Source organism: Gymnodraco acuticeps, unplaced genomic scaffold, assembly GCF_902827175.1.
Source record: "Gymnodraco acuticeps unplaced genomic scaffold, fGymAcu1.1, whole genome shotgun sequence".
NCBI lineage: Eukaryota > Metazoa > Chordata > Actinopteri > Perciformes > Bathydraconidae > Gymnodraco > Gymnodraco acuticeps.
The window spans coordinates 28,075-55,000 of NW_022989842.1; the positions used below are offsets into that span (position 1 = coordinate 28,075).

At 42.1% G+C, this 26,926-nt stretch overlaps 1 protein-coding gene across 1 annotated transcript in view; it reads right to left on the reverse strand.

Moving 5' to 3' along the window:
* Positions 1–26,926, reverse strand: part of arvcfb (ARVCF delta catenin family member b) — a gene marked incomplete at its 3' end in the record, with an annotated part of 335,137 nt that overhangs the window by 25,769 nt on the left and 282,442 nt on the right. The window contains exons 10-13 of the mRNA XM_034236288.1: positions 19,365–19,482; positions 17,523–17,694; positions 13,991–14,008; positions 11,000–11,071 (exon numbers count right to left, since the gene is read on the reverse strand). Of these exons, the coding sequence (XP_034092179.1) occupies positions 11,000–11,071; positions 13,991–14,008; positions 17,523–17,694; positions 19,365–19,482 (380 nt within the window). The remainder of the gene's footprint in view (positions 1–10,999; positions 11,072–13,990; positions 14,009–17,522; positions 17,695–19,364; positions 19,483–26,926) is intronic.

Consider the following 26,926-nt stretch of genomic DNA (forward strand, 5'->3'; position numbering starts at 1 on the left):
TGCCAGTGCTAAAGCTTCCTCTGCTCCAGCTGACCCTCCTTCGATTGAATACAAGGACAGCAGTCTTTAGGGCGCATTTAGGCGCTCCTGTTTACAAGTCTAGACTCTTTACGACCAATACCTCATCTCCTGTTTTTGCTCAGGTTTGGGGAGGTGGGTGACACGGTTAATCATCGGAAGAGCCTGATGTTTCCGGCTACTGTGGGATTCCCAGGACTTCTTTAGATTCCCGCAGAGCCACGTAGGAGGAGGAACATTGACCGGGGGCATTGAGTTTTTCCAGCGTAACAAAGGTTTGAACAACTTGAGAGATAGTTGATGTCATCGTGGGTGGAAGTGCTGTGAAGTTTATGCACTGCCACAGAGGAAGTGCTGTGAATGAAAGGCCCACAAGTATCCTTTGCCAAACACAGGTGGGTAAATGCTGCCATGCATCAACACACACATACTAATCTGCCAGGACTTCATTCCACTAATGATGTGCGGAGCGGCCCCTCTCAACGAGACCTCAGAGGAGTATCAGAATTATGCAAACCTCTTTGTATTTCCAACAAAACACAAGATGGTCCCACTTAAATAAACCTCCGCGCCTTATTATCGCTCCTTCTCATCACCGCCTGTGTGAAACGGCTCATGAGAGGATGGTGGTGGTGGTTGGGGGGGGGGGGGTGCAGAAGCTGGTATGTCAGCTGCAAGCCGCCGGCTATCCACATAATTAGCTCCCTTTTCTGTGTTGTGCTTAGTTTTTATTATCAACATCAAAGGAGGGAAAGTGATTGGCGTGTGGGGAGCGTCAGGTTCAGCTGAAACAGAGCGAGATGCACTTTGATTTTAAGGTGAGGTGTTGAGGGAGGGGGTGAACTTTTAGCATCTGGGGCTTTAAACATTTTGCATATGCAGTAGTGTACACAATAATTGGAACTTTACAAACACGCATGTATGCACACTGTTGGCATGCTGTGTTCCCAAATTAAGGTTGTGTCAAAACTCTACGTCATCCCTATTAACCATGGGGGGGGGGGGAATATGCTTCAAATGATATCTAGGTGTAAGAGGACAGCTTTACAAGTGACATTCCAAACACTTATATGCAGATGAGACTTACGCCTATCGCACCTTTTAGTGTATCATAGGATTATGGAGCCTTTGGCAAACTGTGGCAGGCGGATTAAGCTCCATTTCCAGATGGTATCCAATTCACTACACCTATTTTACACTCAACCACATTCCAGTCAGACATATTTCATATGGTTACTCACAGATGCATATGATTTGAGTTTGGCATCTAGGCTCCGGCCTCATCACTCCCCGCGGATATATTGACATAGACTATTAAGGAGTAACGATCAAATAACTTTTCTGGTAGTAACCCTAACCCTAAAAGCAATATCGGTGCAGAAGCGGGACACCAGCATGGGCATCTTAAATACCGCACAAGATTGCAGAGAATGTGTTGGGCTGGTGGTACGAGGGGTAAGGCATGTCACTTGTAATTGTATCATCGTAACTCAAGGTGACTGGTTACTGATCGTCAACATTGTCCTACTCTAGTGCTGAGGGTGTCTTCGCACCTGAAGCAGTTTGGTAGCCGCCAAAAATGTCAAAGGTAGGAATATGAATTCAGCTAGATAACAGCATACCGACAAATAACACAGACAATTAGGACAAATGTGCGACGGGCCATAATCTGCACTATATCATTGCTCAGGAAGGTCATTGTGTTTTCAACAGTAACTGATCCGGTTTAGATGAATGCTTTACATTCACTTCTTTGCGACCACACGTTTTAATATCGCTGTGGCTTTAATGTAACATGAAGTAAGATGATTTTTGTTGGTGTCATTTGATCCGTCCTTACCTCTTGTTCTACATTCACAGCAGGCTGCTTACTGACGTATTTCACAGTTCGAGTTGAGACTACGTATGCATTTCAAAAACCATCTCATTTCAATCATACTTCAATGATTCTTGGCTGCATTTCCAGCTTCTTTTCTTTGATACCAGATAGCTATCCAATCTGCCCAACACACATGAAGTGAGTATGAATAGGATAATATTACGTTTGCACCTCGACTAAAAGGCTTAAATTATCTCCTGCTGCCACTTGGGGCACTCCTGTGAAAGTTATTCAGAGCAGGAAACTTCAAATAAAACAATTTAGGAGGTTATTTCAGGCGGAAATGCTTTTTCTGATGTTCTAGGTTTGTGTTTTTATGTTTTCTTTATTTAACAAGGAAGCCTCTTGAGATGCAAAACCTCTATTTGGTTCGTGTTTGTTTGTATCCCATTTAGCTCTGCCTTACCATTTGAAGGTTACACCAGAAATGGAACAGAAATGTGAAACCAATTAGTCACACCTCGTGCTACTCTGGCCTCCTTTTCTTAGAGGAGGACAGACTTTCCTTTGGACATGAAGGCATCCAGCAGGACGAAAAGTGGAGGCGATGCAACACATTGTATACTTGACATAAGGAAGGTGTGGGAAATGTAATGAATGATGCAACAGAGAGAAATGTAGGGTGCCAGACAGTCTGGATCCGACTCTGGTGTGGAGTGGACACTATGTGTACAGATAGCAGCTGATAGTGAGAAAGCGTGTGTGAATGTCCAAGTGTTATATGTTTGTATGCATGCTCTTTGTATGTGTGCATGCTTTGTATAGGGTGCAGGTGTTTATGAGGTAGCCGGGATTTCACTTCACTGTGAAATGTGACGGCAGGAAGTGAGGATGATGAGGTAAAGGAGGGAGTGTTTATTCTGGACAAGAGGGTAGTGATTCACCCGAGTGGTTTACACACTGAAAGCTAGCAAGAACTAGAAGGGTCAGCGTTCACTATAGGTGTTGAATTCCATAGCCTTGAAAAGGACACATTTTTCATTTTATTCATCTTTAACTTGGACGCCAAAATGTCCCTCCCATTGGAGTCGTTCTACTGAGGAAGATTTGGCAGCGGTTAATGACACTTTATCTTAGAGAAATGTGTCTGTTTGAACATATTTGTTTGCTGTGGAAGGACGTTCATCGTGCCTTTGGGCCAGGCGATTCTTTTTCTTGCCATTGAGAAATTGCAGAGAGGATAAGAAGAATCAGGTTCATGCCATTATGTGAAATAGTTATCCTCCTCAACAGCAGACACAAACAATGAAAGCGCCGTTTTACTTCATTCAATTCAGCCTGTGATTTCTCAGACTTCCAGAGCTGAGACGCTTCAGAGATAGCAGTCGGTGTTCATTATGCTGCGAGTGCAGGTCTCCAGTGGGTTGATATCAAAGAGGGTTTCACAATGCGATACATAAAAGCTTCGCACTAGTGTTGTTTGTCAAGGCAAAGACCTCTCCGCAAATTAAACGCTCAGCTTGCAAGACAAAGTAGTGAGACGCGTAACACAGTTGTCATCTTGGTAAACGCTGCTGTTTTATCAATTGCTTGGAGTGTGCGAGGCGAAGGGGAGCGCAGTACATCTCCCAGGGGATGGAGAGAGCAGTGAAGTGGCTAGAGCAAGCGAAATTAGTGGAGGTGAGAGAGGTGTAAGGAGAAGGAGAGAACAAGAGGGCGAAGTCATGGAAAGCACAATGCGTTTATTGCTTAGTCGGATGGCCTGTTGTTGTCAGATAGGACTAATCAGCACCTCCTAATGCAGCTGTGATCAATCAGCCTCACTGAAAACTACAAGCAGTCTGACAGAAAGATTCATCTCAAGAGCTCAGCGAGAGGAAACAGTGCTCATCCACAGAGCTTACAATTATTTCCTCATATGAGAAATAGACAAACAGGCAACCAGGAGTTTCCTTTGATAATATATGCTACTTTTCTTGTTGATTCGCACTCACTACGGATTTACAGAGCCGCTTTTTTCGGTCAATGTATGGTTGAAGTAGGGCTGTGCAATCAATCGTATTTTCATCGCAATTACGATTTTGGCCTGCCACAATTAGAAAAACAACATTAGAAAAACTATTATTTAGCTTTGCTAGGTTGTGACAGTGCCCTACAACGTCTTTGATCTAATTCATTTTAGTCTAATTTTTATTTATCATATTTATCATATTTAGTAGCTTGTGGAAGTGCGCTCGGTAGCACTTGGTTCCGGGACTTGAACTGGTGACCTTCCAGTTGCCAAGCCAAGTCCCTATCGACTTCGCCACCACTGCCCTATAGGCCATGATGTTCGGACAGACCGAATTTCTGCAGTTGCCGTCATGTCTCGTCCTAAAAGTTCTCATATACCTCATTCACACCAACGCAACTCCGGTTCAAGCTCCGTGCTAGAGCTTTTCAGGTTCAGAACCAGTTCTTCGGTTTAGCTCTGGCTCTCTTCACACCGCCCATAGTCCGACTGGTAATGCGTCGTTGCGTCATCGTTTGCGTCATGACGTAACCGTTTGCGTGCCTGCTTCATAAAGCTTTTCCGGAGTCATTTCTGTAGTTTAGTTATATTCTTATAAAAAAGTGTACTCGTGTCAATAAAGGTTTTTTTAAAACACAACTGCTTCCGAGGTCGGTCTTATTTCTTAAGGTGGACTGAACCATGAGTGTGGAGTTACGTTGTATCTTTCATTTTAAATGAACTGTAACCTTCACCCAGGTATGTAACAGCTGTTCTCAAATGAACACGTGAAGTAAAGTTTAATATTTATAGTTTTATAGATTTATAATGAGAGGTGATCAACGTGAATGCTCAGGTTCCACCTTAACACGCAGACACGTTGCTTCACCATGAGCAGAAACCTTTATACAGTCTATGGCAGAAACACTGAAACTCTTGTTAAGTTTCTCCATCGTTTTGTACAAACTGGATAAAACGCGGGATTTTTGTTGTTGTTTAGGAGTTGATCTGTCTCTGTCTCTGTCTCTGCCCCCGCCTCGACGTAAGCGTGACGTATGTGGTGCTTTTGCTCTGGCCGGACAATTTTTTGGTGTTTGAAACGAACCGGATTCCGGAGCTAAGAGGCTGCTCCGCTGCGGTGTGAAGAGGAAAACCCGGTGCTTTTCAAGCTCCAGCTCCGAACCAGCCCTGAAACACCGTTGGTGTGAATGAGGTATTATAAGTTTTTGGAAAAAGTCAGAATTCTGAAAACAAATTAAATAAGCTAAAGAAAAATCACTTTTTGTCGGATTTAATGTGGCAGTAATCCTCTTCCGCATGTCTGTAACTGTATTTACCTAAACAAAGTATGCATCTTCACTTTGCTGGAGTTCATTGAAAGAAAAGGACGTTCGGTGCTTTATCGCTCACCTGCATTGTGACACCACTCTGAATATACAGCAGAGAAACAAGATGAACGCTGCGTAAAGGCTAATCACCTCCTCTCCGGAGAGACAACTTTTCTCTCAACCTTCTCCTCAGTTAAGTGGAAATGTATTAGTTTTGACTGACCCCCCTTTTTAAGTCCACTCTCAGAGAGATGTGCGCACACTCATCATCACACCTTCCTCTTCCCCCCTCACCTGACCTCTCTGCTATCTAATGGTTTACACTGTGGTTTCAATTAACTGCTAGGAAAATGTTTTATCATCTCAGGGGCTGCCACTGGGTCTTAATTGAAATGCGTCTTTTCTCACTCCTTCTTGATTGCTTTTGTTACTTGCTCTTTGTGTGCCTCTGTTGTGGGCGCAGTGAATAATGGACGTCTCTGATGTTCAGGTCCCCTTTCTGGTGCACGGACAAAATAACTCACTTAATCAATTAGGGTGGACAAAGTGGTCACCTAATCAACTGCAATAACAAATGACAAGTGAGAATGTATCAATATATATTTAACTGAAAAAGGATAAATATTGGATTTATGTTTGTCAGAAACATGAATTCAAATGACTGCTTACATTACTGTCAGATGAATGGCCTGTTCTTTCTCCAATAAAGTGATAATATATCAATGTTGTGTTAAAGACGAAATATTCTGCTCATTCTCAGGTTAATACTCATATTTAGTGTCTCTACTGGGACATGTCTCCATGCTTTAATGTTCAAAAAGCTCTTTATTTGTCTCATACTGTCTGTGCTGCAGCACTTCTTTTCACCCTCTGTCTGAAACCAGAGCCAGCCTGCTCTGATTGGTTAGCTGTTGTGGTTGGTCAACTGAGAGAGATGTCAAGAGATGTCCCGTCACTTAGCCTATCTCATACAATGTGTTGGACCGATAGCCAATAGAAACGCTAGTGTTACATACAGTAGTGATGTCATTAGGTTACTTAAAGTGGACCTATCATGCTATATTTGAATAATATATTGTAGGGCCATACCTATATAAAACATGTCTGTGAAGTTTTTTTTTTCAAAATACCAAACAGATCATGCATTTTAGCCATGCCAGGGGGGCGAGGCACGAGCGTCATGTTACCATGCTGTTACCATGCTGTTACCATGCTGTTACCATGCTGTTACCATGCTGTTACCATGCTGTTACCATGCTGTTACCATGCCGCGGCAACCCCCATTCCCCTGATAGGTGGAGAGTTGCCCATATAGGCGGAGCTCCTTGTTTCTGACATCAGAGATATTTCAAATATGTATCAACCTGTATCAGATCCGTTTTTAGAGATTTGGGTACGGAGGAAAAGAGAGAGGGTTGTGTTTACTGACACTTGGTGAGTTCTCTGGAACACCGGGGACACATATTCATGTATAAAAGACGTACAAAAGTGCATTTTAAATGATAGGTCCCCTTTAAGTAACAAAGGGGTCCAAATAAAGGTGCTTCAGGCAGGGAGGACCTTTGCAGACCGTTTACACTCACAAAGACCTATACTATATCACTCACTACAGGAAAGGGAAACAGCCAGTTTCTGTCATGATAAAAAAAAAAGTATTGGATCGGAAATGCTTCTTGTTTTGAGCTGTCCCCCGTTCAAATGAAATCGCCGCCAATCATATTTCCATGCTCGCGCCAGGGCCGGGGGAGGGGTTACAAGGCTCGCGTCTTGTGCTGCATTCACTTGCACTCGGACATTAGAGATTTTCTCTCGTAAAAAAAAAGTAACTAAGAAATAGATTTTCAAAACCCTTAAAACTACCAGCTTAAACCTCCACACACACACACACACACACACACACACACACACACACACACACACACACACACACACACACACACACACACACACACACACACACACACACACACACACACACACACACACACACACACACACACACACACACACACACACACACACACACACACAACACACACACACACACACACCACACACAACACACACACACACACACCATGTATACATCACTTCAGGGGACATTACATTGACGTACATGCATTTCCTGGAGACTTATCCTAACCTTAACCATAACCAACACATGCCTAACCCTAACCAAGTCTTCACCCTAAAATTAATGATTCCTCTTATGGGGACCTCCAATTTGTCCCCATAAGGGAGGCGAGTCCCCACACGTGACTATGTAAACAGATGTAGGTCCCCACAAGTATAGTAATGCTAGACCACACACACACACACACACACACACACACACACACACACACACACACACACCACACACACACACACACACACACACACACACACACACACACACACACACACACACACACACACACACACACACACACACAGAGATTAATCACGGCCCACGGTGCTGACCTCCCTCTGCCTGACATCAGATCAGGAGCGGGATACAAATGTAATCCCCCGTATCTCCCTTACTTATCTCCCCCCGCATGAGAGATCCTCTCTATCTCTCACCACAGATGACCGGGGGATGTGCCGGTGGCGGGGGGTTCAGAACGTGCCTGAACACACACACGTCCATTTTCTTAGACAAACAAACATCAAGGCACCTCAATTACTCTGATGGTCTCTATCACCATACGAGGTTTCCTGAAAATGAAAATGCTCTTTAAAAGTAAATGTGGTTTTGCTGCAGTGATTAAGCTTGTTATCAATGCACTGCTTGTTATTGGCCGGTGTGTGCAGCTAATAAACGTCACGTATGATTTGTCTGTCTGCGAGCAGGAGAATGCCGAGCGCTCTCTCCAACGTGAAAACACACTTTAGGCCTATAACCATAATTGCTTTGCAAACCTCCAAAGGGTGTTGTTAGTACATTGTGTAGCGTAATCGCAGCACGATTGTAACCGTTATAGATGCACATCGCGCCAGCTTGGCTCTCACCCATGCAAACCCAGCGAGTGGAACATATTAATTATCCTCCTTGGAGCTCATCTGCTTGCCTTTACTTTAGGAGTGATTTAAAAGAGAGAGAAAAAAGGCAAAATCGGCTTAACTTGGAAAAAGCACGGCAATTAATTGTGATCTCATTTAATGAGCACTCACTTTGCCCTGTTAATGTGTCTAATTACCAGTCAGGCAGGAAGTGGTATTGACTTTGAATGGCTGCCACTAGACGTTGATGAAGGGGCTGATGGGTAAATACCACATGAGGATGTATAACAAGTGCAGGCAAATTCCACAGGCTCCTCTAGATGGATGAAGAGCTGCACAAACACACCTTCACACACAGGAAGGTATCACACACACACACATTCTATCACCGTTCTGATGCACTGATGTGTGCGCTGCATAGTAATTTGCTTATATGTGTGTTTCAAATGCACATACACACACTTAGTCAAACATTACTGATAGAAACTGTTGAAGACTGGAGGAGAATCTGCACTTCTTAAACCTCCATGTCGTGAGTTTGCCATGTTTGACTTCAATCTTTATACACACAATGTCAATGAGAAGAAGTATACCAGTATGGTGCAGGACTCAGGAGAGAGGAGACTGTTATTATTCTTTGAAAATGGTTAAGTAAAGCCCGCTGACATCTAGGGATGCACGATATTGGTTTTTTGAAACCGATACCGATAACTTCCTGCTTCTCAAGACCGATACCGATAATAATATATATATATATATATTAAATGTACCTGTAGTTTTTGCACACCTGGTGGTAAACAAAGACTAGTAGTGAGCAAATGACATGAGCATTACTACTATGAACAAAACAAAGCCAAGAACAGTTTTGACTCTTCAAAGTGACCATATTTATTTTCCCAAATAAAGTTCTTGCCTTTTTTAAAAGCCTCGTCGATAGGTAAAAGCCCCGGTGCCTTTGCAGCTGGCTTTGGATTCGCCGCTAGTTTAGCAGCGCAGGCGTCTTCATACGCTTTTAACACACCATCGTAGCGATGGAGATGTTTCAGGAGACTAATCAGGTTGGAAGTATTATAGCTCGTTGCCTTTTTCCCTCCTCGTGGAACTTCTGCATTGCATTTGTTAATACAAATAGCAAGCGAACTATCTAACTCTGAAGCTTTGAAATAGTCCCATACTACCGGCGACATGTTTGTTTACTGTCCTGGCTTCATGGCCGCACACCATTTACGTCACAGCCAGGCATGAGTTAGGGAGCGCTGGATTTGTGAAGAACTCCCCTCTTCCTAAACCACTAATACCACAGTACTGGCAAAACGGGAGGAGCCGAGTGAAAAACAAGCGCCCCTCATCCCAATCCACCCACACCGCAGTATTTCTTTCTTTTTTTTTACCCAAAATATATATTGTATATTATCGGGGCTATTAATACTTTTATCGGGTTTATCCGGATGACGTCATAATTCCTAATATCGGACCGATAATTATCGTGCACCACTACTGACATCCAATTGCTGCAACATCGTAATGTTACAGAAGTCTGCAGATTCAGCTCAGATACACTTATGAAGTATGGAGATATAACAGCACATTTTCTATGCCTTTTATACCAATGCCTTATCTTCACACGGTAGCTCACCCAAATCAATAAGCAGGTCTTCTTAATGGCTGCATTGGATTTTTTGTACTTTAGAATCAATGCGCCGATTGATTTGAAAGGGATATAAATGACTAGATTAGCTGAACCCATGCATCCTTATCTAGTTAGTAATCTAGCCTCTTCTATTCTGCCAAAGCTCTGTTCAGCCAGGAAGACGACTTACAATCGACGGTTCGAGTGAAGGCACGAAACCTTAAAACAAAGTTATATCATCAGACTGCTTTCTCTCGGTCAAGAGGTGGCTACATCACACCTGACCTGCCTCCAACTAAACCAATAACACTCATAACTTCACCGGCATTGCCTTCGTAGGTCTGACTACATTTCCTCTGTGTGTTCTCCTGCAGAGTATCATCTTGTTGGGAAAATACTGAATGTCCTCTTCCAATATGAGAGTAACATGATAGCAAAGGTATCCCAACTGTAGCTGTGAACATGACAGGATGTGTGATTACCTAGAAGAGCGTCAGGACTGTTTGAGGCATATGATAGCTATGTGATTAACATGATGATTCAGCCTCTATGGAGAGAGACATATGACAAGCATGCTCATTTCTGACGTGGAGCTAATCTGAAGTAAACATTGAATACAGCTTTCTATTCCTCCATCTTGTGACTGTGTAACTCCCTCTCTTGGATATCAGTATGTGAAGGACACTGTTCAGGAACTAGTTGATGCTCTGTATGTGATGACTACTTCCATTCTGGAGAGGATCACAGATACATGGATCCTGAGATTGAAGCTCAAGCCGGTGACCAGTGATTATTAAAAATGCTAAGTATTCAGAAAAAGTCAGAATATTGTCATTTTGAGAAAAAGTCAGAATTTGGAGATTTTGTGAAAAAGTCAAGATTTTGAGAAAAAAGTCAGAATCTTTAGAACAATTCAGAATTTTTTGAAAAAGTCTACAAGACCCGGTATCCCTCCATCTTGTGACTGTGTAACTCCCTCTCTTGGATATCAGCATGTGAAGGACACTGCTCAGGAACTAGTTGATGCTCTGTATGTGATGACTACTTCCATTCTGGAGAGGATCACAGACACATGGATCCTGAGATTGAAGCTCAAGCCGGTGACCAGTGAGATTTTTCTAACACATCTAAAAGAGGTTTTTCAAGTCTCGCTTTCCTCTGAGATGTTCTTATTCAGAAGTAGTGAAGGTGTTAGCAAAGAGATGTTTTCCTTGAAAGACAAAGCCTACCTTTGGTCGGCTCACAGCGCTTGGGCAGATCGATTGTGTCGTAGTTTTTGTCATTGTCACCGTTTTTCCTGCCTGGGTAGAGGAACAGGAAGGAAGTCAAAGTTAGTATTATATCCCAAATCAACTTTAATATAAAGGCACCAGGGTTAGACCAATATGTGTTTTAAAAGACAGAGTAAAGCTGCTAAAATTCAGTGGCTACATCCATTTGTGTATTGCCATATTGGTCTAATCCAGGTCTTAACAACACACATCATGAATGCGTGTACACAGTGCAGAGAACTAGAAGCGTGATATGTTCAAACACACACGTACATGTCACACTGTCTGCTTTTTAACACACCAGCATGACAACAAAGATGAAATAACTGTAGTACCAGGACACAAACACACATATAACGGACACAAACACACATATAACGGCATACAACTTCAACAATCACTTTGCTACTGTAACTAATGCAGTGAAAGAGGGAGAAGGTCATCTCACATGCACATGGACTAACAGGGATATCAATTAGATGAAAAAGAAAACTTCCAGTCACTAAATATGACCTGTGAAAATGCAGCACACAAACTTTCTTTAAGCTCCTCAAACCAATAGTTCAGCGTTTCAAGAGAATACACTTTCCTGCAGAGAGTTACAGGACTTGATTCATGTCACTGTACTGTTGCTGTATGAAACACTACACGACAGGCAGCAGGTGATTAGCTTAGGCTACATTAGTTCATGCACAGTGGTATTTATCTTCTCACCCAACTCCCATATTTTCACAAAATGTCAAACTACTCCTTTTGGACCAATTAGGGAAGAACTATTAAACATATAACCGGCTGCTGTATATTTGTATAACTGGTGATACTTATAGTAGCCATCTTTGCACTCTCTATGAAAAGTTTTTTGCCCTCCCTCGCTAATCAAAAATGATATATGTTCATCTATTTAAGTGCTTTTAAACCAATTTAGATTTCTTCACTATTAAATATTGAGGTGGGGGCTCATCAGCTGTGATCTAAGGACTCGATAAGACTCAAGGCTCCTCTGTTAGAATCAAGGAAAGGCTCCTTTTAGAGATTTTGCTCTGGACCTTAACCACACTTTAAATATGAATTCCCTGATCATCTAAGGACAATTTAGAAATAAGATATATATATATATACTAATGATGTTTGTTTTGAGTTTCAAATGTTCAGTTTCTCTTGGTATATGGTCCGCCATATACTCCGTACAGCAACCCAACTAGGACACTTGACACAGTGGCGTTTGGCAAAGCAGAAAAAGAACACTAATAAAACCGAGAGAGATTGTTATTACAACGTGACTTCACTATTATTTAACAACTATTTTTATTGGGTTCTTTTATTATATCATACTGAATAAATATTTACTGTGAATGTATGCAAAAATGTATCTCACTTATTCTGACAATGTACTTAACCCCAAATAAAAGAACCCAATAAAAAGAGTTGTTAAATAATAGTGCAGTCACGTTGTAATAACAATCTCTCTCGGTTTTTTGAGTGTTCTTTTTCTGCTTTGCCAAACGCCACTGTGTCAAGTGTCCTATTAGAGTTGCCGTATGTAGTTGTCCAATATGGCGGACCATCTCGCACATGCGCAGTGCAGATCGGGCAGGGGGGCAGATCGGGTAGTGACAGGGGCCGTTTCTCAATCGCGAGGAAACTGGCTTCCAAGCCAATATTTCACGGATGCTACGTCATCGAGTGCCGCCGAAGGACTGTTCCAATCTCCAGCATACTTGGAATTCCACCGAGGCCGCGTCCTTGGTTTGGGGGTAATTTCGAGGCTGCACATGGGTAGACTTTGCGTCCTTCAAATCCCCACAATGCTTTGCACACGGATCAATTTCCCCAAATCTGTGATGGAAAATGTAAGGCGGGGCCTCTCATATGACGCACACCTGCACACTTGCTAGCCTGTTCCACTCTTCGTTTTCTGAATGCCAGGAAGGATTCTTGCCTCGCTTCTGAAGGAAGTGACTCGGAAGACATGTGCTACCAAGCAAGCATCCTCGCGATTGAGAAACGGCCAGGGGCTGCTGTTAACGTTGGTGTGTACAACGGAATTGTGCCATAACTTCTGGCAGGGGAGTTCCACGCGCATGCTCCACTAGCGCCCACCCCCACCCCTCCCGTCGACGTTCAATACCACACCCCCCACCCCTCCCGTCGACGTTCAATACCACACCCCCCCGTCGACGTTCGCAAAACAGACACATAACCTTGCGGTGGCAGCCCTGAGTACCAAACATTGTCTCCTGGTGCTCATTTGAGTGACTCACACAGAAAGTGATGTGCACGCCTGCCTATAGGCATCATTGAGCTGAATTGATTGGGTTTAAGCATCTACATGTTTGCAGGGAAACACCTACATTGTAAGGATAGCCAAATGTGGCCCACATCTTAGATATTGGAAGCTTCACTGCACTATAATCAACATCAGGAATCTATATTCTTCAAAGTCAAACACACACACACCAACACACACAACAGGGTCTGTAGCAGAGCTTGACATGTATGCTTAGACCCCACAAACAGATTGGAAGAGGGTTTAAGTTTGATTCAGACACGATCATTGTTTTAAGGTTCATCTTAGAGTCATTTGATTAGTCAAGCTCTGCTTATCATCCCGATAGACTTACCTGATTCATCAAGAGCTGCCTTTACCTTTCACCTATCTTAGAGGAACAACTAATGCTATAGGGGGGGGGGGGGGGGGATCTATAACACTCAGGAATAGGGAGGTGATTGGATGCATGTACAATTAGTGAGAAACCCACTTTTTCTAAAGTTGTTGGAACTTTTCTTAGCTTTTGGAGGACACCCACAACTATTTCTACGATATTCTACAGCCATGGGGGAGGAGGAGGAGGAGGAGGAGGAGGAGGAGGAGGAGGAGGAGGAGGAGGAGGAGGAGGAGGAGGAGGAGGAGGGGGACTAAAGTGAGAAGAGTTGAGGGGGGGCACTCACCTTGATTAAACCATTCCTCTATAGTAAGCCAAGGAAGCAGCGGCAATGCCAAAAAACACAAAGCGGGAGAAGAGAGAAGAGTCATGGTGAAAAAGACGTGTGGGTGTGTCAGGAAGCAGTGCAGCAAATGTGAACAGTTTGTACAACTTTTAGTGAAGATGTGGAAGAGTGGAGCAGAAAACTGAAAATCAGAGAGCAGAGAGAGCAAAGGGGGAAGAGAGGAGGCTAGATGGGAAGCTATTAGCAGTCCAGAGGTGTTTTCTGAGAGTGGGGTGGCTTTTTAACAGAGACATGGAGACAGGAGCAGAAAAAGTGTGAAACATAACAATATGAATACAGAATACTCAAGCAAAGGACACATACATGAAAAGGAGTCATTTTCATATTCAGGGTTCATACACTTTTTCACCAATGATTTTCCATGACTTCTCCAGGACCTTTACCTGATTTTCCATGACCAAAAAAATAACTCTCTCTCAGCGTACCACTGGAAATGGTTTATTTGAACATGGAACAGGAAAATAAGGTCTGCATCTGAAACATGTCGTGCCGATCTAAAACAAATCCAATAGTAGGCTTACTAGCTTCTACACGCTAAAGCAACTCAAATCTCTCACCAGCAAAACACCTCGTCAGTTAAATGCCATTTTACGTTTCATTACGATACAGTATTTATTATCATTATAGTATTACTATTTCGGCGCTTAGATAAAATATTAATTATATTTGTTGCAACTTTAGTTACGTTTCCATGACTTTTCCAAAACTTTGGGAACAATATTGTTTTCCATAACTTTTCCAGGGCCTGGAATTAGCATTTTGAATGACTTTTCCAGGTTTTCAATGACCGTAAGAAACCTGCATATGGAAGAAATTAATATAAAGTCACGGTGAAGCATATTCGTAACAGCACAGAGAGTGTCTGAGAGTATTATGTGCGCTAAGAGACGGAAGTAATAGCCTGTTTATTAACTAAAACAAAGCTTGAGAAAAAAGCGCCTGAAGGAAAGAGTAGTCAAGTAGCCACAAAACATTTTAGGCTAGCAATATACTTGGAAAGAAAGGAAATAATAGCCAATAATAAGCCAGTTTATCAGCTAAAGAAAGCTTGAGAAGACAAGAGAAGTAAAATAGCCAGAAAAGAGTGACAAAAAGTGGAAAGATATGAATATAAGCCAACAAAGGAGAGACAGAGTTGCAAGATTGGAGGGCAGTATAGACTCAAATTGAAGCATGTACGTAACAGCATTTGTTTGAGTGTGTCTCTAAAATCACTGCCTGGGAAAAGAAGAACACAATGGCAGTAAAATAGCCAGAAAGGCCCAATAAAAATGGGAAGTAATATGAATACAAGCTAGCAAAGAAGAGAAAGAGTAAAGAGATAAGAAGGCAGTATCAAAATGAAGCATATGCATTACATCACAGCTAAGAGACGCTAACAGCCAAGCATCAGCCTGTTCAGCTACATTAGCATTGAAGATGGGATATAGTCAAAGTGAAGCAGATACATAACATTGGTGTCATGGTTTTGGATTTATGTTTTCCACCTTTGTTTTGAAATGTTTTCCTCTTTGTATAATGTCTTGTCCCTCTCCCTAGCCTCATCCCAATACTCCTCCTCGACTCCTCCTTTCCCTTACTCGCTTCCCTTCCTTGCGTCTTAGCTCCGCCTCCGTAAGATGCGAGCGAGAGACACGAGGAGGTGACGCGAGGACAGAGGAGTATTAATTGGGATGTCTGGTCCCTCTCCCTGTCGTTAGTTTCCCTGGTGTGTCTAATTGTCTGAGTGTGTTCACCTGTTGCCCTTGTGTTTTTCCTCCCCTGCCCAGCTGTGTCTTGTCCTGTGATTACCCTTCTGTGTATTTAGTCTTGTCTTCCCCTGTGCTCCATGTCTGTTTGTCGTCATTTCATGTCACTGTCACCTATGCTTGTCCGTGTCTCCTGCCTGTTCCCGTATGTAAGTTTGTTCCCGTCTGTCGTGCTCCCCGGTTTTGTTTCTGTTAATTAGTTCCTTGTTTTTTCATGCCTTCGGCTTTTTATAATAATGCTCGCTTTTTGTTAACAACCTTTTTTTTGTATTTTTTAACTGCACTTGGGTCCTATTTCCCCCAAACCTGACAATTGGTATAAGTGCGTCATTTAATTCTGCCTGGAAAGAGCAGAAATACACGCTAAGACACAGACATGAGAGCCAGGCATCAGCCTGAGCTGCTAAGCGCCAGTCGAGCGTAACGGTATATTTAATACTGAATGTGACATTAAACTAAAGCGCAGGCCAAACGTAGCCTACTTAAGGTAACAAATGACCCAGCGTTCTGCCGACAGAGCCGCTTAACTGCCCGCCTCTGCGCTCCTTTATAGCCACGTTTAATGTTTCTGTACCTGAGCCTCGTTTCCTCACGGAACGCCTCGGGGCTGAGCAGCTAAACACATCTCATTATTCACAGCATGTGTGTGTGAGAAAGTATTTACGTGGTTAATTGGTTACTCTGTATACATGTACGCTGCGCGTCGTCCTGACCCCTGAACCGAAGGATTGTCCAATGAGACGTTAGGAGTCGAGGGTCACCGGCTGGTAGTCACGCCTCATTGGCTGACTGATTAACGGCGGCCATTAAGGGTGCACAGCAGGGAAATAACGGTGTCGTTCAGGCTGGTGAATGCTGACAGTGTTTACAGTCACAGTACCATAACCCTACAGTGATGAGACCTTTGTCTCAAATACAAACGGCCTCATCCTTAATGTTGGCAACCACTGAAAACCTGTTTATGTTGCTTAAACTTGTTCCAATGTACTTTGTATTTAAAGTGTTCATTTAAATCTAGCAACATTGAAGAGAATAAATGGCTGGATTTGTTAGTGCCGCTGTAAGTCTTTAATAACTGTTTTATGTATTATTGTGAGAATTTTCTACAAACAAAATGGTGGGAAAATATGGTTGACTTTGAATTGTTAATTGTAATCAACTAATTGAAGAGCGTTAACACATACTAAAATAAATAAATACTAAAATATATTAGTTTCTGGATGACCCACCCACATGATCAAACATTGTAACGTGTTTATGTATAATTTAAACCCTATTTGCAAGACTATAAGTCTACATGCACATTATATTGGACAATTTACATTTCCTTTTTACATAGTCATTGTTAAAGGTGAATTGTATCAGCCCTGCACTCAGGGAAAACAAACAATGCAATCAAATATCGCTAAGAAAAGGAAAACAAAGGAAATAATGGTATCTCAGCCATACAGCTGTTTGAATAACTCGTATGCTCTCCATCCATTATTATCTCATCCTCAAGAGTCCTTCAAAGTAAATGAAAAGAAGGCTAAAGAAACAATGATAAGGAATATTTTACACTTTTCTGTTTTGCAATACAAATCACATGTATTCCAATCTGACACATTATTATAATATGTATTAGCAAGTGTCTTATTGAAGAGGCAGAGATTTTGGAATGCCTCCACTTTTCTGATCAGTGGTTGTTACATCTCCTCCCTCTCCTTATTTTCCATCACACATACCTTTAGCCTTCTTCCCTCCGAAGCAGCCGGCGTCGTCCTTCTTCTTCCTCTGTGGTCCCGCTGAGCCGGGGGTCTGCGGCGCCGAGGGGTCCTGGAACCTCTCGGCGCCCGGCACCTCTTTGTGGACGTGATAGGACAGATTCCTCATGATGCACACACAGTTCTCCACAGACTAGGAGGTCAAAGAGACAGAGTTGTTGTCATTTTGTATAATTATATGAACTTTTTGCATTAAAGGTCCCCTATTATAGTGTTTTTCATCAATATATTATAGGTCTCAGATATATTCAGAACATGTCTCTGAAGTGTTTGGCTCCAAATACCAAACAGATCATTGCAGCATTACCCATAATCCCCTCTGTTTCAGCCCTGTTTCCAAAGTGCTGATTCTCTGTCTGTCACTTTAGATGAAGTGCCCCTCCCCACGCCCCTCTGAGAGAGATTTGGTACAAAGAACACAATGGTGCTCAAGGAGGAGATTCAGGTGATAAGGGGGGGGTGATACCTTGGTTGGTGATTAGCCGCTTTCACACCAAGTACTTTGCCGTACTTAGTTCCCAGCACTTAGTACCCCCATGGAACTAAGAGCAGATCGCATTCACACCGGAATAAGTTCCCTGGGGGAAGATTACGCAAAAGAGCCGCTGACGTCACTTCTTCTTCTTCTGCTTTGGGACTCCCAGCAGCTTCTACTGTACCGAGTAAATCGCCAGAACACCGACACCTCCTCATCACTCCCATGTTTTTTTTCGTGTTGCCATAAGTTATTCTCTTTGCGTTGGTGCGCGGGGCTAATGCTAATGCTAATAATGCTAATGCCACAATACAATGGCGGCTTCACAAAACTTTAATTTTTACGGTTTGCAATTCGCCCAGCCAATAGAAATTGGTACTTGTTTGGTACCACCTCTCAGCAGGCACTAACAATGGGGGTAAAAGTTCCCGGCACTCTTAAAAGTTCCCCCTACTCTTTTTGGCAACATAAGGGGTACTAACGGAACTAAACGGGAAAAGTACTCCGGTGTGAATGCGCCTATTGGCTAATGGTTACTCAAGCCAAAAAAACGTTATGACATCATAAAGTGGCTAAAATCTGATCAGCTCATTTTCAGACAGGTTTTTATAGAAATGGATCAGGACAAAAGGAGAGAGAATCTTTTTTCCTGAAACTTTCAGAATCTCTTTACACAGAGGGGACACATGTTTATGTAGAAGAGACATGAAGAAGAGGGGACACATGTTGATGTAGAGGAGACATGAAGAAGAGGGGACACATGTTGATGTAGAAGAGACATGAAGAAGAGAGGACACATGTTGATGTAGAAGAGACATGGAGAAGAGGGGACACATGTTGATGTAGAAGAGACATGAAGAAAAGGGGACACATGTTGATGTAGAGGAGACATGAAGAAGAGGGGACACATGTTGATGTAGAAGAGACATGAAGAAGAGAGGACACATGTTGATGTAGAAGAGACATGAAGAAGAGGGGACACATGTTGATGTAGAAGAGACATGAAGAAGAGGGGACACATGTTGATGTAGAAGAGACATGAAGAAGAGGGGACACATGTTGATGTAGAAGAGACATGAAGAAGAGGGGGACACATGTTGATGTAGAAGAGACATGGAGAAGAGGGGACACATGTTGATGTAGAAGAGACATGAAGAAGAGGGGACACATGTTGATGTAGAAGAGACATGAAGAAGAGGGGACACATGTTGATGTAGAAGAGACATGAAGAAGAGGGGACACATGTTGATGTAGAAGAGACATGGACAAGTGGATTTTGCATAACAGGTGACCTTTAAATATATGTGTTTGTTGAGTAAAAACGGCACCTTGTTGTCCATGTCTTTCTTCCCGACAGCTGATTGGAGGGCGTGCAGCAGGGCGTCCACCAATCCCTCGCATTCCCTCAGTCTGCGGCGAGCCTCGGCCCCGTCGGAGCTCACATTTCTGTAGAAAAGAAAGTCAGACATATACAATGAGCAGGAGAGAGGAATGTAGAGGAACAACAACGAGATGTAACCACACTGCAGGGATAGGATTCACGACACAGCTCTTCTGCAATTTCTGCAGCTATTCGGCGACAGATGATTAAAATTGTGAGGGAAGATATGTTATACTTAAGATTGAGAATCCTTGAAAGTATATATACCATACGATGTAAGATTTCTATGGTATTTTAAGGGTTTATTGTAGTTGCCACTAGTCATTATCTTAAATGTAATCAAATAAACAACCGAAATCCACTAGGCAGCACTACCATTACTCTTACTGTTAGTTGTGTGATTGTTTATTCAACTGCTAGTACTATTACTTAATAATGCAAGAAAGTAATACAAAAACTTACAACATAAAAAACTAAAAAGGTCTGAATGTGTGGGTGCATGTAAAACCTGTTTCTGATAGTGTTGTTTTTTGTCTTCACTCATTAATTTCAGTTTCTGACATTACAATGAAATCCTACTTTTTTAGTTTTACGGTTCCCACAGAAAGATCTTTTTCAGACTGGATAACAATGACGTGCAGATATATAACCGTTAAATAAGACATTGAGATTGTTTGGGTTCACACGTGACCCTTTATCCTTCCTGTCTGCCTCAAAAGTACAAAGCAATAAAAGCCAGACTGCTCAAGGAATAATCTTAAAAGAATGATGAATATAAATGTATTTCTTGCTACAAAGGGAGATGCCATCCTTGTTTCATCAGCCGGCGCTCTGAGCTCAGCTCCTTTAAACTCAGCACAGGGTTAGTGCTTCTGTGAGACTGAGTGTGAACCGAGAGGCTTTAAACCGAGTTAAAGGATAGTCAGGGCTCCCTGCTCCTCACCGGGGACTTCATTTATGAGGGCTCCCAACACACATAATCCCATTAGTCTAGTCATATGTCTTTCAGAGGTAAGCAGAGATACAGTGTGGCCTGAAACCCATAACACATTAGTCTAGTCCAGTGTTTCTCAAACGTTTTCATACCAAGGACCACTTAACCACTAAAAAAACACTCGCGGACCACCTAACTCCACAAATATCCAAAAAACACATCGTTTTTTACAAATCGCCTGAAAATGGTACAAACAAGTGGCAACATGTGTGATGAAGGTGTTGCGCTGGGCTATATCATGCAATCGAAAGTGAAACTTAAGCTCGCTCCATTGCGGAGATATTCCCGCGAGAGTGCGGAAAACTTACATTTATTTATTTATTTCAAATGTGAAATGTTACCAATATACTCACGGACCACTAGGGGGCGCTCACGGACCACCAGTGGTCCGCGGACCACACTTTGAGAAGCACTGGTCTAGTCATATGTCTTTCAGAGGTAAGCAGAGATACAGTGTGGCCTGAAACCCACATCACATCCAACTGTGCTACAGAGTGGTGCAGTGTTGACGTATTTTTGTAGGCCGACCCGGAAGTAATAACGTAATGGGATTTCTCCATAGGCTTTTGGAATATTGTAAAAAATAAGATCTGTGGAAAACGAACCTGTTAGATAAATGCACGTTTTGTTCAGCCGGATAATATACACGTCTATTCTATATGAGGTTTCCAAAAAGGACACTTCTGTCAAGTGATTAATTAATTCATGTGCATGGATGTACACCCCCACCCATTGACCCACAACCAGGGGTCCCAGACATGTCATTTAGCTGAAGCTTTTATACAATGTGACTTACATACATCCATACTGTAGACATGCCTACAGGAGCAATTTGACATTTGAAAGAACATACATAACATTCATCTGTTTGCAACTTACATATTGTATCAATATTGCAATGACTGTATATAGACTATTCTGCACAGTTGCTATCATATTCTGTTTCGATTATATTCTATTTGATTTACTGTGTTGCACTGTGAGAGGAGCCTGTGACCTAAGTCATAACTACTGCTATGCACACATGACAATAAAAGCCTTGAAACCTTGAATTTGGGGTTGAGTATTTGAACAAACAAATTTGCCTACAAGTGCCGGGTATCAAACTACTGACTGATTGGGAGACGCCCTTTAACCCCCGAGCCACAGCCACCCATACTATGGTTTATGATCCAAAATTGGGACCCTCATTTCCCTACATTCACTACACGCATGAAACCTTCCTGAAACATAATTGTATAGGCCATAAGTCTGCGTAGATCATCAACATTTTGAAATGTTATCCTTTTATTTTATAATTTTCATCTACAGAACAGGAGGGTATTTACCTAAAATCACACAATTGAAATAAATAACTTGACTGTATTTTTGTATTCAAATCATACTTTGATTTACACAAAACTTGCCATTTATAGTCATCGGTTTTTTATTTTAAGTTATTATAATAATCTCCTTAGAGCTCGTATATGACCGTTACACAGGTCATAACTCCCTCTGTCAAATCTTCATTACATTGTTGTGATAAATTCCCCTTAAAACAACAGGTTTCTCTTTCTCACCAAAAACTACATTTGACAAGATTACCTCTGTAGCCATCATGATGATAACATTACTCATTATACATGAAGAGAGCTTGAACACGTCATTTTGTAACTGTCACGATCTTAGTTTTATGTCACGGTTTTAGTTTGGTCTGTCTTGTCATGGTTTCATTTTGCAATTCTGTTCTCCCTGTGTCTTGTCTTCCTCCCTGTCGTTAGTTTCCCTGGTGTGTCTGATTGTCTGATTGTGTTCACCTGTTGCCCTTGTGTTTCTCCTTCCCTGCCCGGCTGTTTCTCGTCTCGTGATTACCCCTCCCTGTATTTAGTCTCTTCCTGTGTTTGGTGTTGGTTCATTATTTGTCGTTCATGTCTCCCTTCATGTTGGTCACAGTCACCTTTTGTTTGGATGCTACCTCGTGCCTGGTCATGGATTCTTGTTTTTTCAGCTTTTGTGAATAAAGCTCGCCTTTTGTTTCATTTTGAAACCTGCTTCCCTCCTCAATCTGCATTTGGGTCCTATTTTTCCCCAACCCTGACAGTAACTCAGTGTAACCTACATTAAAGATATCAGGCTCTCCTCAAGCTATGGATTTGTTGCTTACATGTAGCATTATTACCATAGACCTCTATTTTGTCTTTAATCTGTATGTAAAACTCCATAAATATATACACCACCTTAAATACAACAGACTGTCATCTTCATGCCCAGTGTGTGAGTATCTCAGCTGTTTATCAATGGAGAGACGTACAGAAGCATCCAGAAGTCAGTGCTAATTCAAACTAATCTTTGGAGGAGGGCCGGCAGTTGGACTCTCTCATAAACTAAAGCCATCCGTCTACAGCTGTCAGATATCGGTCACCACCTCCCCTGTAAATGGATCCAGAGTGGCGGCCGCACTGGATTTATTTGACAGCAGTGTGTTTCGGGCAGACTCAGAAGAGTTTTATTGTCAGCTGTTTCATTTCCAGGAGTCTTTCAGGGAGCAGTTGTCCTGGTCGGAGGTTTATGTGCGTCTGTCAGTGCAGAGCGAGCAGGTGGAGCTGTGATTTTAAGTGGAGGTCAAGGTACTGATGAGTATTGATCTTTCTTGTAGTTTACCATCTGTTGTAGTGTAGTGATACTGCACATGTAGGTACTTTATAATGCAATCAGATATCAGCAAACAATGTAAATAAAGTTTTAAATAAGCAGTCTACTAAGGTTTGTAACCTTAAAGGGGTCATATGATGCTACTTTCTGGTTAATATTAGTGTTAACTGCCTCTACTATGACATGTCTCCATGCTTTAATGTTCACAAAGCTCTTTATTTGTCTCATACTGCCTGTGCTGCAGCACCTCTTTTCACCCTCTGTCTGAAACCAGAGCCCAGTCTGCTCTGATTGGTTAGCTGGGTTAGGGTTAGGCCGGCTCCGTTTTGATTGGTCAACCGCTTAGAGATGTCCCGCCCTTAGCCTATCACGTACAATGTGTTGGAGTGCTAGCCAATAGAAGTGCAAGTGTTACAAAGTGATGTCACTATGATAAGGAAGTAAACAAAGGAGTCCGACAGAGGCGTTTCAGGCATTTTATAATATTTGTTGCACTGTTTTTCCATCTACTGTTTGCATCAAAACACACAACTTAAATGAATAGTAAATACTTGATTGGAATAGTTTTTCAAATATTTGCTTCGATTAAAAATGGGCAAAAGTAGTTTGGATTTTCATTCCCTGCCTGGTGCTAGAGTTGGAAGTTAAACAGGACATCATATTATTTTTTCTCTTCAACATTTACTTTAACTATCGTTTTTAATCAAGTTTCTTGCCAACAACTACATTTCAGAAGACAACATTTGAACACATCATGCCTACAAAGATGTAGACAGTGGTTTGAATTTAGAGGTCGGTCTGCACACACACGTCAATCTGTCATTGTGATCTAGATGTGCCTATAGAGTGTGTGTGTGTGTGTGTTATCAGATGCAGGGTGGGTGTGAAGGTCGCTGTGAATCATGTGGCCATCAGAGGACAATAGAGCAGCTGCGACAAAGAGACCGGAGCAGGACTGATGGAGACGGATGGAGACGGATGAGAGAGAGTTGACCTCTGCTAGCGCTCTGCAAGGTCAACGGTACAACTCTGAAGGAGCATGTGTGGTCCTCCTTTACGTATCATTGATCCTGATTTAATTTCTGATTAATCTAATGGATGCTGTGTCTTATCATATCCTTGTGCAAAGTCTTCTCTTATTAGCAGAGTAGGAAAACAGACTTAAACATGGATGAGGACAAACTCCTGCTAAATATATAATACATAATATTCTCAGCAGATTTACACCACTTGAAACTGACATTGTATTGCATTTCCTTGTAGTTCTGAGTATGTATCTTTATGGCTTATTGCACTTATTGTAAGTAGCTGTGGATAAAAGCGTCAGCTAAATTAAATGTATCATAGTCGTAGGAATGTTTTACCGAAGACATTGCAAAAGACTGGTTAAAATACGGCTAAAATGGGGCTGCATCATTTGGGAAAAATGTAGTAATTGGGATATTTTTGACAGATTTTTTTTATTCACATCATCTCGTTTGAAATCATATTCATTATAATCATTATTTTGCCCTAATAAAACAGTAATAATGGCATTTAAAGTCATTTTTAGAGAGCACACAACTGCAGTAGTTGCTGGTTTATGTTGGGAAGTAAATCAAAGTAGCTGTTTTCTATCTCATCCGGGCTTGTCCCAATTTTTGTTGCAATTGTCACCATTGTTCTGTCCACAATGTCAATCATATCAACAAAGCTCTAATTGGATTAAAGTCAACAATAAGTACAATCTAAACAATAATTCATTTTAGTTTGAGGTGAAACAATGGTATAGGAAAAGCTTTGTTATTTGAAATGTTGAATGGATCCGATTAACTCTGTTTTGTCCTTGTTCTTATTATTAATGTATTTTTTTCTGGGTCGGAGCTGGACTTTTCATCTCATCATACATATTGTATCTAGGGATGGGTATCGTTTGAAATTTATCGATTCCGATTTCGATTCCGGTTCTGCTTATCGATTCCGGTTCTTATCGATTCCCCGTTTCGATTCCAAAATTGTAAAATAAAGAGGTCAAACGTTTAGATAACAAAAATATATTTATTCTTAAAAGCTTTAACTGAAATTGTTACTAAAAAATATACATGCAATACAAATGTATTGCACAATAGCTGTGCTTTATTTTAACTGAGCTATGCCTGTGGCAAGCTATTAACAGGCATTACACTTTGCCTTTTCTTTTTCTTTTTTAGTGTAGTGGAGCCTCACTTCAGAGTGTTTACCGCGACCTATCTTTGGTGTTATGAAGTGACTGAGCTCGTGAAATGTCTACGGGAGGGCGGGGGAGCATCGCTGCGGGGCAACTGTGGACCTCTGTCGCCTGTCAGCGCAATTTATATGATGCCGTTTAAAAAAATGAAGGGCGGTGCCGGCCGTCAGCGTACCGAGCCGGCCGTCAACGGCCCGCTGACGACCGGCCGTTCTGTGATTCTCCAGGTCCGCCCTGTATTCCACCGGGTCACCGCAGCACCGCGGTGCAGACGGACCCGCTGGAATACAGGGTCTACCGCGTTTAGGAACCGTTAAGCAGAACCAAAATTGTGTATTTTGTATGGGTACCCGGTACCCGGCATTTTCTTATCGGTTCTCATCTGGAACCGAGTTTCGGTTCCCAACCCTAATTGTATCTCTTGCCTATACTTAAGAAGACCCTTACTCATTCTTGTCTTTTGTCAAAATCACACACTACTAAACTCCACCTACAATCCATACTGTATTATTCACACTTAAGCAGCTGATTGTAGGTTTTAAAATCACTTTTATTCCCAGTCTTGTACCAGTTAGAACCAGCTCTTGTTACCCACGACCAAGGACAACACACACTCCTACGCACACTTCATTACAGTTTCCCATTGACTGATCCCGCATCGTAAACACAGTAAACAAGCTGGCTCCTATCGACAGAGGAGGCTATTAAAATAAAACTATCTGTGGGTTTATTGAGGTGTACGCTGTGTCTCTGTGAGTAAACAGATTCTCCGTGGCATCAGCACTTCTCAAACCCTGCGTCTAGGCAACCGTTGGGTTTGGTTACAGTTACCATGGAGATGTGTTTCCGTCAGCAGTGGCTTCATCGAGGGGTCGAGGGAAGGAGAGCGCACGGGAGAGATAGTGAGATATGTGACAGCAGTGAGATATGTGGCATCATGGAGTAACGAGGGACTGATATAGTGTCTGGAAAGACTCTCACGTTTTTAGGTTTGGAAAAACAAAAAGAGGTCGAGTTAAAGAGCCACAAGCGAGCTTAAAGAGGACATATTATACTCATTTTCAGGTTCATATTTGTATTTTGTGACATTTCTCCATGATTTAAAGTTCAAAAAGCTCTTTATTTCTCTCATACTGCCTGTGCTGCAGCACCTCTTTTCACCCTCTGTCTGAAACCAGAGCCCAGTCTGCTCTGATTGGTTAGCTGGCTGGCTCTGTTGTGATTGGTCAACCGCTTAGATATGCCCCGCCCCTTAGCCTATCACGTACAATGTGTTGGAGCGCTAGCCAATAGAAGCATAAGTTACATAGAGATGTCATTATATTCCTGAAGTAAACTTTCGTAATTTGAAAAACTGTGGCTTGAGGGTCAACGTAAACCCTCTAATCTGACTTTGTAGACCCCTCTGGAGAAGGCTGGTAAAAACACAAGGGCAGTAGAGTGATTAGAAATACGTGGATACAATCAGGGCGGGGCAGGTAATCCCGAAAAGGCAGGAATTGTAACCAGATATCACACAAGGAGAGTGTTATTACAAAATAAAGCGAGAAAAAGAACACAGAAAAAAAAACTTGTCATCCAAATCCTTGTTAGTCTTTGCCACACAGCAAACAAAGGGCTCAAACGCAAAACCGCAATTCAGTCGAGTCAACTTTTGGTTATGTCGATGATAAAGATG